General features: G+C 46.9%; 1 protein-coding gene across 5 annotated transcripts in view; it reads left to right on the top strand.

The window, feature by feature from the left end:
• Positions 1–13,721, top strand: part of LOC144799593 (GRAM domain-containing protein 2A-like) — a 223,319-nt gene that overhangs the window by 178,282 nt on the left and 31,316 nt on the right. For all 5 annotated transcript variants that reach the window (XM_078670980.1, XM_078670982.1, XM_078670983.1 and 2 more), the window contains 2 exons: positions 3,463–3,603; positions 6,818–6,899. In XM_078670980.1, the coding sequence (XP_078527106.1) occupies positions 3,463–3,603; positions 6,818–6,899 (223 nt within the window). The remainder of the gene's footprint in view (positions 1–3,462; positions 3,604–6,817; positions 6,900–13,721) is intronic.

Genomic DNA, 13,721 nt, shown 5'->3' with positions numbered 1-13,721 from the left:
AGGATGTGCCCTGAGAGTAAGGGTATGTGTCCTGGGAGTACACCCAGGGCTTTAAGTGGGATGAAAAAATGCGGGGGTCTCTCAAGGGGGCGTGGCCAATGTAATTAAGGGCATGACTTAAAAACACGTAATCTAAAAGTTTGTGCTTCCCATAGTGCGCCGCCCGACTGGTATTTTGTTGTTTCTGTCATTGCATCCAGATATATGATACAAGAAGTAACATCATACTTACAAGTCAGGACTATTGGCTTTGTCAATGGTTGTTAGTTGCATAGGATAAATAAGCAGCAACTGTGGCTTGTATGTAATATTGAAAAAGCTTCCACATAAAACCCTAGTGACACCAGGACAATGTTGCTGCTCCTGAGTTTCGAAAAGAGAAGAGAAATCCAGAGAGAAAATGACTCTCTTTAAAGGATTTCCCTTCCCCTATAACACTCGATAAAAACAGACCGCCTGTGCCAGGGCACAAAACAGAGCCCGCTAGAGACCCGTTTCGAGGCTGCCTTATAAAACCTACCGGTGCTCAGACCCGGTGAGACCCGGCCCACTTAAAGCCCTGAGTACACCTAACACACATACACACAGCCTTTGCACAAGTAACTACGCTTAGTAGAAGCAGAGAGATTTTAAGACATGGACAAAGTGGGCAATTGCCCAGAGCCCCCACCTTCCAAGGAGTCTTCTGGGGAAGTGAACTTTCTCTCTGTCGCATACAGCCCCTGCACACGAACAGTGCCCTTGGGGTAAATGGACAAAGTCGTGGGAGTACAGGCGTAAGGCATAACTCCTCCAATGGGCCAGACACTCAAAAGCATGACGGGACTACAGAGCATTATCAGAGTTTTTTTTAATGTTTAATAAGCTTTATTGAATATATGGCACTCATAAAACATAAGCCTAAATATAACAAGTTAGATAATAACCAACATATGAGATACAACTAGGCACTAAAACATAGTAGACAGCTGTTAACAAGCATTACCAGAGTTTGAAAATGTAGTTTAGGAAGCAATTGTTTACAAATTGCAGATTACATTCAAAATATACATGTTGCATAATATGTGTTAATTCTGGATGGAAATTATGCCCTTCTTCAGGGCCTGGAGAGTCGGAATGGACTTTCCAAGGGGAACCTAAAAAAGTGTACTGAAACTACCCCGTGTTACTCGTATCGCTCACTTAGATTACTTTCCCAAAAAAGTAATCCACCAGGCCGTGTTCAGAGCTGTGAGAAGGGGGGTTACACCCCGAGCATAAGGGCCTGCTGCCTGCCGGGGTTGGGGTGCTCTGGCCGAGCAGCAAGTCCTATTTAAAAATCCCAAACTACTCTGAGCTGTTATCTCACTTCCGGGTTTCACACGTGATGACCTTTCATCTGGATACCAAGAGGTGTTGTATAACACGCTTATCATTCTGGAATGTTGGCCGGTTCCATAATGACACAAACTCACTCGTCTTTTGGTGTTAAATAATCAGCGAGTCAGCTGAATGTTATGTATCTTCTACATCTTACACGAATTAAAACACCTGTCATCTCGCCCTGATTACATGGAGCAATGCATACCTGTGCGACAGGTGCGCAACCAACCGAGCTATCCCACCTAGGCTCGAGTCTACATACATGGTTTTGGTGAGACTGGCGTGCGCAGAGGTCTTGTAAACAGATGGTACAGCCCTGAGTCTGTTACATGGTACATTCCGAGGTCACCCCTTGGACGAGGGATGTTGAGTCTTGGAAGAATCCTGGCCAGGGCTAATTCTGTCACGTGCTGCCTGGCACTCTTCAGTTCCCTCGTGCTCATTTTTGCCCAGGTCTCCGCCCATCCTTGACGTCACACGATCCGTCAGGGTCTTTGGAACCCTTCACCTTCTTTGCACACTGAGAGGGCGATTTGCAGTCTTTAAGAGGATTTTCTCCATAATCTGGACAAGGCCATGAATATATCCCGAGGTGGCCTCTCCTAAATCCAGGATGGACCACAGGTCACCTTCGCTGAGACTGACTCCACCACAAGATGGCGCCCAATCTACCACCATGCCCTTCTCCTGAATGAGACACGACTGACTGTACCCCAGCCCTACCTGTCTTGAAGAGACCACAGCCTTGGGAGGTCTCACAATTTCAATGTATTGTATTGTATTGTAATTGCATTTATATAGCGCTTACTACCCTTGATGAGGCGTCAAAGCGCTTTTTTGGCAAGTAGCACGCTACTCCGGGACCCGTAGAGGATTAGTGTTGAATTAGTATAGTGAAACATGCAAGTAATGTTGAGTGGTGGATAGGTTAGTCAGTTATTTGGATTCGGAAGCATAGCAGAAGGATAGAAGAGGAAAAAAGGTTTGTATTTATATAGCGCTTGTTACCCCGATGGGGTGTTGAAGTGCTTTTGTTTTATTTTTATTTTTTTATTTTTGGGGCGAGTATCACGCTACTCCGTAAACCCATAAAGGATTAGTGGTGAATTAGTATGGTGAAATATGAAAGATCTGTATTAATATACAAACTTTCTAGGTCACCACATTATATGGTAAAGCAGCTTATGTGCTTGAAAATTGGATTCAGCGAATGACTCTTGTGTAGGCAACAAATTACATAAAACTACAATGATACCAGCATATGTTGTGTATGGAAGAGATTCAAAAAGTTAGCCTATTCCAACTTCTTACAGTCCAGAAAACAGAATTGGGTATTTCAATGTGGTGGAGAAGAAAGTTGATATTTATACTTAAACACCACAGTGCTTTTGCAGAAATTAACTGCTGTTTCAGGTTTCTTGCGAACTATTGCATTTTGATTTAATTTGAATCAGAAAATCTAACAAAAACGAATAAGGCTTATATACATTTTCAATATCTTGGGAATCTGTGAATTTGTGCCGCTTTGTGGTTATGTTGTGGCTGGGCGTTTGACTCCCCTGAATGTGTGCGGTAGGTTCTGCCAGACCAAGTCAATGCTATGGTTTCAAAATACCCATTGGATGTGTGAATGAGTTTAGTTTGCATTCAGTGTATCCACTTTAATATCATGTGGCGGTCCTGTTTCGCTTTGCTCCAACCTTCTGTTCCCAGGCAGACGGGTAGCGGCTCTACCTATTTCATCCTATTGTGTGTTTGGAAACAGTTAGTGGGTATCCCGTCTTTCCCATACTTGCTATACTTGACATGCCAATATTTGATCTTTGAGATAGGTAGATGGTTGCTTGTCTTTCTCCTTCCTGCGAAAACAGTTTCCAACACGTTTCGGTCTTTGAGTTCGCTGAACGGTGTACTTCATCTTTCTTTAAACAGTGATTGTTTGTCCTATACCAAGTACCATGAGAATTAGGCAGGTGATGGTCTGTTGTCCCTCACATTGGTGCTCTCTCTGTGTCGCACAGTGTAGGGAGTAGGTGGATTGTAGTGTGTTTATTGCAAGTCTCAACAGTCATGTAATGTTCTGATCTGTTGTGCTTTCAGGATATCAAATGACCCCTTAGTGACCTCAGGGAAAGCAAAGAAGAGCAAGAAAAAGATATCCGAACAGAAGAAATCCCGAAGCCTGGAAGAACCGAGTGTCCCCGAAACCCCGAAGACCGTGAAGAACTCACCCCTCACCAGGTAAGAGACATTCCTCCTCCACAATTCTTTCTTCTCCCCAGCCCCATAAACACAGTAAATCTGCAATTAGCATTGAGCAGGCTAATGAATAGTTTTCAATAGAAAATTGGCTCTGCCTTAATGGTTACGAAACAGAAATTCTAGTCCTAGGCCCTGTGAATCGAGCACCTTTCCCTCTACCTGGAACCCCCTCCATTTGCTGAATACACGAAATTTGGGAATTATCTAAGATAACAACCTTTTATTCTCCTCCCAGATTATTGCAATATCCAAAATGTATTCCCGCCATCTATGGCCGATGAAAGGTGTCTTGCGGGTGCCTCGTTCGTTCCAGACGATTGCCATCACCCTCGCCATGGTCCTATCACACCTGGGCTATTGCGGCAGGTTGTACACCGACCTCCCCTCACGTCTCCCATGAAACTTCAGAGAGGTCAAAACTATGCAGATCGTCTCATGCTCAGCTTGGAATCAATCAATCATTTATAAAGCGCAGCAAATCACCCCTGAGGTTCACAAGGCGCTACAATGGAATGACCACAGCACACCTGCCCTCAGATCCCTAATCTGTCTTCTAGTACAGTGGTTCCCAAACTGTGCACCGTGGCTCCCTGGGGAGCCGTCAAACCTAGCCACGCACCAATCACTTACTGTTGATGGTTCTGTTGGCTTCAGTTAAACTAATTAGACTTAAACGCATGATGTAGATGATTTGTAAGTTACATGCCTAAAGCTGTAAATGTAGTGCTTAAATGGTGGAATGTCGAGGGAGATGACCTCCATATTTCACTGGATCCCCGTGTTCCAACACTCCCGAAGTAAGCGGACGATGCCTGATTTATTTTGTTAGATTTGTTAAAAGTTTTGTTTTTTTCCAAATGCATTTTACACCAATGCAAGTTATCAGGAAACTACAGTTGTCCTGCCTATTAAACACATTAAGTATTATTAAGAATTATTAAGTATTGACACTTGTACTTGAACCATAGGTACCTCCAGTACATGTTTCTTTCAGTACACACACTTTTCCAGACAGGCCTGCTCTCTCCTTAAGCACAGGGAAGTAAAACACCATATACAGCATAATGCCAGCATTTAGAAGCAAGAAAGAGGGACGTTTAAAAAAAATCTGAAGAATATATTTGGCTTGCGTTGATTTGGAGCTAATTTTAGGGATGAGACCGCAAAAATAAAGCTGTATGTGGTTTAAAAAATTGTGAGGCACCCTGAAACAGGTGTGTTGGCACGTATGACTGGTAGAAAAATGGAAGTGCATGCAAATATTCTTCAAGGGCAGAAACACTTTGCCAATGGGTCCTACATGCATAAGGGTGCTATCAAGCACTGTAAGTGGGATAAAAAAGTTTGAGAGGGTACTCTAAAAAAGGCATGGACAAAGAAGTGTAACTAGGAATATTTTATTAGAGGCGCAGCCTTAGTAATACGAAACACCCTGCGTATATGATTAGAATACCTTCATCAGCTTCATCCCAATTACTTTCAGGGAGAAAAAGGCCGGGCTTACATCCCCCACCCTCCAAAAAAAGTAAGTGAGGAGCCACGGGCAATGGCCAATGGGTCAAGGGAGCCGCGGGTCGAAAAGGTTTGGGAACCACTGTTCTAGCAAAAGCTAAACCTTGTCGGCGCCATATGGCTGTGCACAAAACATCTTTACAAAATGCTTTTTTCATTGGCAACTGACCGCAAGGCCTCACGTCTGCTCATTTTTGTAGCGTGTGTGGGTGTTACCTCATACAGAAGTGTGTGATAGATCTTTCTGTCCTCTTCTTGGCAAAGCACAGACTTTCTCAGTTGAGGTTTCAGCATTTTTTTAAAGATTAGAGACCCTCGCATCTCTCCCTTTTGCTGTGTAGACAGTGCTTAATTTGAACTGGTGTGTTCCGGTGCTCAGCACCGGCACTTTTGACAGTGCACCACATGGTGGCGATGTTTGTCTAGTTTAGAGATGAGCAAAACACAAACATTAAAAATACCTAATACCTGCGGGCCTTGCCATCCATACATCTTTGAGGCCTGGAGTAGTCATAATTGCCACACTTATTGGAGTGCGATGATTAGTTGTGGTGCTACTGTCAGTAGTAGGGGCAATGGCTGGTGCAAGTTGCAGTGGACTTTTGACAAGGGCCTTGTCACTTAATATTTTACAAATCAAGCACTGTGTGTAGACTTTTTGTCGGGCCATCTCAAATGCAGCTATTCCCTTTAACCCCTTCGCTGCGGGGGTTAATTTCCCGCTGTGCTGGAGGGGAGGGGGCGCGCACGGCGCTCGCATGCTCATGACGAGCTCAGCTCATCATCAGGCACAGCGCTCCTGTGCTCATGACGAGCTCAGCTCGTCACAGGTGCATTACCTGCCGTGGAACGCTCAGCACAGCAGGGGAATTATCCCCGTGTGTGAGCGTTCCACGGCTCATGACGAGCTGAGCTCGTCATGAGCACCGGAGCGCCGTGGCTCATGACGAGCTCAGCTCGTCGTGAGCATGGAAGAGGTTAATGGGATCACGTGGTATCGGTTCACCAATGTGCACCCTCACGTGGAATGTCTTGTTGCTTATTCTCCGTGACGTGGCATTCTCAAGCTGGTAAGTGTTGGGTGTCCTGCTGAACAGACCTCACCGCTTTTGTTGGCTCATTTGTATTTCTTTGCTGTGGTTACCTGCTGCATCTCCTCACTTTTTTTCTGCAATATGATTATATCATGTGGGCTTGTGACCATTCTCACGCACACCTGTACACACCCCTAACTATTAGTAAATTAATCTACCACACCAAACCGGATGAAATGCCTCGAACTGCATTTTGAGATCACAAGTCTAACCCAGTAACCAACAATGTGTAACAATTGCTAATAACCACTGAATTAGCAGCTAACTCTGGGTTGGTTACGGAGTAGCATGATACCGGCCATAAAGTGCTTTGACGCCTTGTTAGGCGTAGTAAGCGCTATATCAACCCAATTACGATACATACATTTCTCAGAAGCGATCACATGCTCTCTCTCTGTTATAAGAAAGCCACAGAGGGTCTGGTCTCCCGAAGGGTCATAGTGTGCACTTCCTATGCGGAATGTATAGTGGGATTGCTTCCTCTGCAAGTGGTCACGTGGCATTCTCCCTTTCCCCAACGCCCCAAGCCCATTTCATGGAGCCTTCTCTTAGATGACTCTAATTTCATGCTTTTTATTTCCTTGCAGATCAAAAACTTACGACTTAACTACCGCCAACCATCTGGGAAATGAACCTGGTCTTGAAAGGAGGAGGTCGTCGTCAACAAACGTAAGAATCCATTTTATTTTTAGGGGCACCTTGACATCGGACGTCTAGTGGTCCTGGTGACTAGAGGCGGTGTTTAGTGGTGAATGTAAGAGCCATTACTAGGCCTGGACCTACAGCAAGAGCAGAGCCTAGGGCAGGAATCCAGGAAAAAAATTCACGTCCAGAATCCAAAATGGGGTCACAGCAAGAGCCAAACCATTGTATAAGATCATCGCAAGACCAGATTAAAAAGACCATAGTAGAACCAACATCTAAGTGATCAAATCTAAAGTCTATGAAAGGATAACGAGGTCCCTCCAGGAGTCAAGAGCAGCATCGAGGGAACCAGTGGTAGAACCAGTCCAAGGCTAAAGAGGCAACTCCAAGAGTCGAGAACAGCGTTTAGACGATAAAACCTGGGGCCAATGCTAGGATAGAGAGGGGCCTCTAAGAATCAAGAACAGCATCTGGAGTATAAAACCTGGGGCCAATGCTAGGATTGAGAGGTGCCTCCAAGAGTTGAGAACAGAGTCTAGAGGATAAAACCTGGGGCCAATGCTAGGATTGAGAGGGGCCTCCAAGAGTCGAGAACAGAGTCTATAGGATAAAACCTGGGGCCAATGCTAGGATTGAGAGGTTCCTCCAAGAGTTAGGAACAGAGTCTAGAGTATAAAACCTCAGGCCAATGCTAGGATTGAGAGGGGCATCCAAGAGTCGAGAACAGAGTCTAGAGGATAAAACCTGGGGCCAATGCTAGGATTGAGAGGGGCATCCAAGAGTCGAGAACAGAGTCTAGAGGATAAAACCTGGGGCCAATGCTAGGATTGAGAGGGGCATCCGAGAGTCGAGAACAGAGTCTAGATGATAAAACCTGGGGCCAATGCTAGGATTGAGAGGGGCATCCGAGAGTCGAGAACAGAGTCTAGATGATAAAACCTGGGGCCAATGCTAGGATTGAGAGGTGCCTCCAAGAGTCGAGAACAGAGTCTAGAGGATAAAACCTGGGGCCAATGCTAGGATTGAGAGGTGCCTCCAAGAGTTGAGAACAGCGTCTAGAGGATAAAACCTGGGGCCAATGCTAGGATTGAGAGGTGCCTCCAAGAGTTGAGAACAGCGTCTAGAGGATAAAACCTGGGGCCAATGCTAGGATTGAGAGGGGCCTCTAAGAATCAAGAACAGCATCTGGAGTATAAAACCTGGGGCCAATGCTAGGATTGAGAGGTGCCTCCAAGAGTTGAGAACAGAGTCTAGAGGATAAAACCTGGGGCCAATGCTAGGATTGAGAGGGGCCTCCAAGAGTCGAGAACAGAGTCTATAGGATAAAACCTGGGGCCAATGCTAGGATTGAGAGGTTCCTCCAAGAGTTAGGAACAGAGTCTAGAGTATAAAACCTCAGGCCAATGCTAGGATTGAGAGGGGCATCCAAGAGTCGAGAACAGAGTCTAGAGGATAAAACCTGGGGCCAATGCTAGGATTGAGAGGGGCATCCAAGAGTCGAGAACAGAGTCTAGAGGATAAAACCTGGGGCCAATGCTAGGATTGAGAGGGGCATCCGAGAGTCGAGAACAGAGTCTAGATGATAAAACCTGGGGCCAATGCTAGGATTGAGAGGGGCATCCAAGAGTCGAGAACAGAGTCTAGAGGATAAAACCTGGGGCCAATGCTAGGATTGAGAGGGGCATCCAAGAGTCGAGAACAGAGTCTAGAGGATAAAACCTGGGGCCAATGCTAGGATTGAGAGGGGCATCCGAGAGTCGAGAACAGAGTCTAGATGATAAAACCTGGGGCCAATGCTAGGATTGAGAGGGGCATCCAAGAGTCGAGAACAGAGTCTAGATGATAAAACCTGGGGCCAATGCTAGGATTGAGAGGTGCCTCCAAGAGTCGAGAACAGAGTCTAGAGGATAAAACCTGGGGCCAATGCTAGGATTGAGAGGTGCCTCCAAGAGTTGAGAACAGCGTCTAGAGGATAAAACCTGGGGCCAATGCTAGGATTGAGAGGGGCCTCTAAGAATCAAGAACAGCATCTAGAATATAAAACCTGGGGCCAATGCTAGGATTGAGAGGGGCCTCCAAGAGTTGAGAACAGAGTCTAGAGGATAAAACCTGGGGCCAATGCTAGGATTGAGAGGTGCCTCCAAGAGTTGAGAACAGCGTCTAGAGGATAAAACCTGGGGCCAATGCTAGGATTGAGAGGGGCATCCGAGAGTCGAGAACAGAGTCTAGATGATAAAACCTGGGGCCAATGCTAGGATTGAGAGGTGCCTCCAAGAGTCGAGAACAGAGTCTAGAGGATAAAACCTGGGGCCAATGCTAGGATTGAGAGGTGCCTCCAAGAGTTGAGAACAGCGTCTAGAGGATAAAACCTGGGGCCAATGCTAGGATTGAGAGGGGCATCCGAGAGTCGAGAACAGAGTCTAGATGATAAAACCTGGGGCCAATGCTAGGATTGAGAGGTGCCTCCAAGAGTCGAGAACAGAGTCTAGAGGATAAAACCTGGGGCCAATGCTAGGATTGAGAGGTGCCTCCAAGAGTTGAGAACAGCGTCTAGAGGATAAAACCTGGGGCCAATGCTAGGATTGAGAGGGGCCTCTAAGAATCAAGAACAGCATCTAGAATATAAAACCTGGGGCCAATGCTAGGATTGAGAGGGGCCTCTAAGAATCAAGAACAGCATCTAGAATATAAAACCTGGGGCCAATGCTAGGATTGAGAGGTGCCTCCAAGAGTCGAGAACAGAGTCTAGAGGATAAAACCTGGGGCCAATGCTAGGATTGAGAGGTGCCTCCAAGAGTTGAGAACAGCGTCTAGAGGATAAAACCTGGGGCCAATGCTAGGATTGAGAGGGGCATCCGAGAGTCGAGAACAGAGTCTAGATGATAAAACCTGGGGCCAATGCTAGGATTGAGAGGTGCCTCCAAGAGTCGAGAACAGAGTCTAGAGGATAAAACCTGGGGCCAATGCTAGGATTGAGAGGTGCCTCCAAGAGTTGAGAACAGCGTCTAGAGGATAAAACCTGGGGCCAATGCTAGGATTGAGAGGGGCCTCTAAGAATCAAGAACAGCATCTAGAATATAAAACCTGGGGCCAATGCTAGGATTGAGAGGGGCATCCAAGAGTTGAGAACAGAGTCTAGAGGATAAAACCTGGGGCCAATGCTAGGATTGAGAGGTGCCTCCAAGAGTCGAGAACAGAGTCTAGAGGATAAAACCTGGGGCCAATGCTAGGATTGAGAGGGGCATCCAAGAGTCGAGAACAGAGTCTAGAGGATAAAACCTGGGGCCAATGCTAGGATTGAGAGGTGCCTCCAAGAGTTGAGAACAGAGTCTAGAGGATAAAACCTGGGGCCAATGCTAGGATTGAGAGGGGCATCCAAGAGTTGAGAACAGAGTCTAGAGGATAAAACCTGGGGCCAATGCTAGGATTGAGAGGGGCATCCGAGAGTCGAGAACAGAGTCTAGAGGATAAAACCTGGGGCCAATGCTAGGATTGAGAGGGGCATCCAAGAGTCGAGAAGGGTGTCTAGGGGATAAAACCTGGGGCCAATGCTAGGATTGAGAGGGGCATCCAAGAGTTGAGAACAGAGTCTAGAGGATAAAACCTGGGGCCAATGCTAGGATTGAGAGGGGCATCCAAGAGTCGAGAACAGAGTCTAGAGGATAAAACCTGGGGCCAATGCTAGGATTGAGAGGGGCCTCTAAGAATCAAGAACAGCATCTAGAATATAAAACCTGGGGCCAATGCTAGGATTGAGAGGTGCCTCCAAGAGTCGAGAACAGAGTCTAGAGGATAAAACCTGGGGCCAATGCTAGGATTGAGAGGGGCATCCAAGAGTCGAGAACAGCGTCTAGAGGATAAAACCTGGGGCCAATGCTAGGATTGAGAGGTGCCTCCAAGAGTCGAGAACAGAGTCTAGAGGATAAAACCTGGGGCCAATGCTAGGATTGAGAGGTGCCTCAAAGAGTTGAGAACAGCGTCTAGAGGATAAAACCTGGGGCCAATGCTAGGATTGAGAGGCGACTCCAAGAGTCGAGAACAGCGTCTAGAGGATACAACCTGGGGCCAATGCTAGGATTGAGAGGGGCATCCAAGAGTCGAGAACAGAGTCTAGAGGATACAACCTGGGGCCAATGCTAGGATTGAGAGGCGACTCCAAGAGTCGAGAACAGAGTCTAGATGATAAAACCTGGGGCCAATGCTAGGATTGAGAGGGGCCTCCAAGAGTCGAGAACAGAGTCTAGAGGATAAAACCTGGGGCCAATGCTAGGATTGAGAGGCGACTCCAAGAGTCGAGAACAGAGTCTAGATGATAAAACCTGGGGCCAATGCTAGGATTGAGAGGGGCCTCTAAGAATCAAGAACAGCATCTAGAATATAAAACCTGGGGCCAATGCTAGGATTGAGAGGGGCCTCCAAGAGTCGAGAACAGAGTCTAGAGGATAAAACCTGGGGCCAATGCTAGGATTGAGAGGTGCCTCCAAGAGTCGAGAACAGAGTCTAGAGGATAAAACCTGGGGCCAATGCTAGGATTGAGAGGTGCCTCCAAGAGTTGAGAACAGAGTCTAGAGGATAAAACCTGGGGCCAATGCTAGGATTGAGAGGGGCATCCAAGAGTCGAGAACAGAGTCTAGAGGATAAAACCTGGGGCCAATGCTAGGATTGAGAGGGGCATCCGAGAGTCGAGAAGGGTGTCTAGGGGATAAAACCTGGGGCCAATGCTAGGATTGAGAGGGACATCCAAGAGTCGAGAAGGGTGTCTAGGGGATAAAACCTGGGGCCAATGCTAGGATTGAGAGGGGCATCCAAGAGGTGAGAACAGAGTCTAGAGGATAAAACCTGGGGCCAATGCTAGGATTGAGAGGGGCATCCAAGAGTCGAGAACAGAGTCTAGAGGATAAAACCTGGGGCCAATGCTAGGATTGAGAGGGGCATCCGAGAGTCGAGAACAGAGTCTAGATGATAAAACCTGGGGCCAATGCTAGGATTGAGAGGGGCATCCAAGAGTTGAGAACAGAGTCTAGAGGATAAAACCTGGGGCCAATGCTAGGATTGAGAGGGGCCTCTAAGAATCAAGAACAGCATCTAGAATATAAAACCTGGGGCCAATGCTAGGATTGAGAGGTGCCTCCAAGAGTCGAGAACAGCGTCTAGAGGATAAAACCTGGGGCCAATGCTAGGATTGAGAGGGGCCTCCAAGAGTCGAGAAGGGTGTCTAGGGGATAAAACCTGGGGCCAATGCTAGGATTGAGAGGTGCCTCCAAGAGTCGAGAACAGAGTCTAGAGGATAAAACCTGGGGCCAATGCTAGGATTGAGAGGTGCCTCCAAGAGTTGAGAACAGCGTCTAGAGGATAAAACCTGGGGCCAATGCTAGGATTGAGAGGGGCATCCAAGAGGTGAGAACAGAGTCTAGAGGATAAAACCTGGGGCCAATGCTAGGATTGAGAGGGGCCTCCAAGAGTCGAGAACAGAGTCTAGAGGATAAAACCTGGGGCCAATGCTAGGATTGAGAGGGGCCTCCAAGAGTCGAGAACAGAGTCTAGAGGATAAAACCTGGGGCCAATGCTAGGATTGAGAGGGGCATCCGAGAGTCGAGAACAGAGTCTAGATGATAAAACCTGGGGCCAATGCTAGGATTGAGAGGGGCATCCAAGAGTTGAGAACAGAGTCTAGAGGATAAAACCTGGAGCCAATGCTAGGATTGAGAGGGGCCTCCAAGAGTCGAGAACAGAGTCTAGAGGATAAAACCTGGGGCCAATGCTAGGATTGAGAGGGGCCTCCAAGAGTCGAGAACAGAGTCTAGAGGATAAAACCTGGGGCCAATGCTAGGATTGAGAGGGGCCTCCAAGAGTCGAGAACAGAGTCTAGAGGATAAAACCTGGGGCCAATGCTAGGATTGAGAGGTGCCTCCAAGAGTTGAGAACAGCGTCTAGAGGATAAAACCTGGGGCCAATGCTAGGATTGAGAGGGGCATCCAAGAGTCGAGAAGGGTGTCTAGGGGATAAAACCTGGGGCCAATGCTAGGATTGAGAGGGGCATCCAAGGGTCGAGAACAGAGTCTAGAGCAGAGGTCTTCAAACTTTTCTGCTCCAAGCCACCCCTAAGCAAAATGTTTTGAGGTCGGGCCCCCCTACAAAGCTTTAAGGCAATGATTGGTGGAGCGGGAGGGACATGGCTGTGTGCAAGGGACGGGCTTATGAGATGATTTCAGGAATACTTTTTCTATAGCTCATTAACCACACAAAGTACGATACTTAAAAAACAGCAAATGCATCAAACAAAAACATGTGTGGTCCCAAAAATACTACTCCCCATTATTGCAGTGTTGTAGCCCCTCACATTCTTGGACCCAAATGCAACTACACCTGCTGTATTATTGATAACAGCAGTCCTGAGTAGCAGGCTATCTCCTCTACATCTTTCACCTCTTCCTCACCATGCCTGCCCATCTCTCCGATTTTGAATGAGGTTCTCTGTTCCTTTCATAAAAAACATAAAGCTCCCACACCAGGTCTCCCTTTTTTCTGCAAAGGTGCCCTCGGTCCTAATGCTAAAAAGGAAAATAGGCTCCCATGCCTCTTTTTTAAAGGTAGACAATGATAACTGATGCAGTGGGCCCCTGAAACCCATGGGCCCCAGTCCTTCTGCATCTGCTTAATTATTGATAATCAGCGGTGGCCACTTACACATCTGGCAGCAGTACCTGCTTCACTAATGAATGGCCTTTTTGAAAGAAAAAAAAGGCCACTTACATTACCGCATTTGCTACGTAATCCATCATCTGCTGCATAGTACTGCATATCCAATTCTTCAGTGCTGTAAACTAGTACTTACAAACATTCTAT

This window comes from Lissotriton helveticus, chromosome 12 (genome assembly GCF_964261635.1).
Source record: "Lissotriton helveticus chromosome 12, aLisHel1.1, whole genome shotgun sequence".
Taxonomy (NCBI): Eukaryota; Metazoa; Chordata; class Amphibia; order Caudata; family Salamandridae; genus Lissotriton; species Lissotriton helveticus.
Note: the sequence above shows the minus strand (reverse complement) of the source record. Positions and strands in the feature narration are given on the sequence as shown.